The sequence below is a fragment of the Impatiens glandulifera genome, chromosome 7, assembly GCF_907164915.1.
Source record: "Impatiens glandulifera chromosome 7, dImpGla2.1, whole genome shotgun sequence".
Classification (NCBI taxonomy): domain Eukaryota; kingdom Viridiplantae; phylum Streptophyta; class Magnoliopsida; order Ericales; family Balsaminaceae; genus Impatiens; species Impatiens glandulifera.
Window position 1 is genome coordinate 668,115 of NC_061868.1, and position 2,063 is coordinate 670,177.

At 36.2% G+C, this 2,063-nt stretch overlaps 1 protein-coding gene across 1 annotated transcript; it reads right to left on the reverse strand.

Annotated features, from left to right (window-relative positions):
• Positions 1 to 278: 278 nt before the first annotated feature.
• LOC124910768 (acyltransferase Pun1-like) lies at positions 279 to 1,758 on the reverse strand. The gene has a single exon (XM_047451446.1). The coding sequence runs from the start codon at positions 1,678 to 1,680 to the stop codon at positions 379 to 381; it is 1,302 nt and encodes a 433-aa protein (XP_047307402.1). The 5' UTR covers positions 1,681 to 1,758; the 3' UTR covers positions 279 to 378.
• Positions 1,759 to 2,063: the final 305 nt, after the last annotated feature.

The following is a 2,063-nucleotide window of genomic DNA, read 5'->3' on the forward strand; positions in this document are numbered from 1 at the left end:
GACGAATATATCTTTTAAACAAAAATAAAATGAAAAGTTAGTTGAATTTGATTCACATTCGATTTGTTCACAAGTAGTATTCATGATAAAGTAAAGCTAAACGACAACAAATTCATACGCGATCCATCTATTTTCCCAGCTAAAAGGAATGAAAAATTAAGTTGGATTTAAACAATGTAATATTTGTTTAGTTAAGTAATACTTAAAGTTAAAAGTATTGCACATGAGGAGTAACATATTCCATTATCACTAATAACAATAATCATGAAACATGAAACTAGGAAAAACAATATTTATTTACGTTTCTTCCTTAAAAACCAAACAAAGCAAATGGGTAAATTTGTTTTAGACAATAATTAAATAAAAACAGACAATAAATTAAATCAAACTAGGGTTTACAGAAGCAAATTGCAACAACTCATCAGATTTCTCAAAGACATCCATTTCTTTCTCATCCAACGTCACCCATGCTTCCACGCCACTCCCATCTTTAGTATCAACCAAAATAATAACATTCCTCATCTCCTGACCGGCGCTGCTAACCCAAACCGGTTTTCCCCAACCAAAGTCCGCCGCCTCATAAAGCGGCGTCCGACACCAACTAGAACATCGGTAAATATCTCTGTTCGTCAACAAATGAATAGCCCACTTCCCAATACTACTCATAACTTCAATCAACCCTTCTTGTCCTTTCAATTTCGAAGCTTTATTGATGCAGAAATCCGCCATTTCTTTCCTCATCTTAGCAACCAATTCGTATAGTCTTATCTCCCTTTCTTCCATGAAAACAGGGAATTGCCATAACAGATTCCCAATTGAGTTTTCCCCAATAGGAGGATTCATTCTGTTTCTTATATTCACAGTTTGGAAGAAAATCGCAGCTTTAGTCGACCCAGAAAGAGATCTAGAACATGTGATTGCAGATTTCAGAATCACAGCCAAAGCAGCCTCAACCCGCGACGGTGCTTGACGACCGTCGGTGATTCTCGCTCTCAAAGCAGCCATCTTTCTACCGTTGAAAACCAGTCTCTGGGTTCTGCATTTTCCACGAGATAAACCTGCGTTCGTCATGATCGGTAGGTTTCTGTTGGGTAACAGAGATCCGCCGATGAATTCAGGGGTTTGAACATCGCCGGCGGTGTTTATCGTCGCCGATGACCATGCTTGAAGGAAGGTTGAAAGGGTACTGATATCGCCCATTTTGTGACAGATTGAAGCGCTGATTGAAACGCCACCGCAGTTAAAGGCCGTGAATTGGAAAATAGCGACGGCGCGTGAACAAGATTCGACAGTTTTGGGTTCGGTTGGTAGGAGTTTTTTGAGAAAGTTTGGATCTGGTTTTTCTAATACTTGTTGGATTGTACAGTTGACTTTTGCATCGAAAAAGTAAGCTCCTTCGTCATTGCAATCGATGGTGCTTGAATCTATGAACTGACCTGCCATGGGATAGAACTTGGTTAAGATTCTGGATAGAGATTCTTGCAAAGATTTCGACATTTCTGTGGTTTCGATTTCGATTTGATTATGGTTGTTGGGAGTGTAGAAGAAAATGGTGGCTCCATAGATTTCAGGTGTGAGTTGATCTATGAGAGAAAGCTTGAAATTCCTCTGGATTTCTGGGGTTGGTGAAGATGGTTTGATGATATTTCTCATAATAATGTCAACTTTAATTTCCTCCATTGTTTCTCTCTTGAGGGTATTTTTTAGATTGCAGAAATCTGAAAATTTTCAGATTCAAGAGACTGCTTTTATAAGAGGTTGAAGATGACCAAGATCCATCTTTTATTTATCTACCCTTCAAAGCATTTAAGACCTGTTTGATTTATCTTTTTGTATATATATTTATATATATTATATTAAAATATTATAAATAATTATGAGAAAAATGATTAGTTGGATTCATGGGTCAGACAAGTATTAATATTTTAATAGTGAAAAAATAATGATGAGATGGAGATTTTATTTCACTTCACCTACTTTCATGTTAGTGCCTTGTTTATTTCATATTATTTTATTCAAATTATTAAAATCTCGTTTTAAATTTGGATTGTTAGGTTATATTT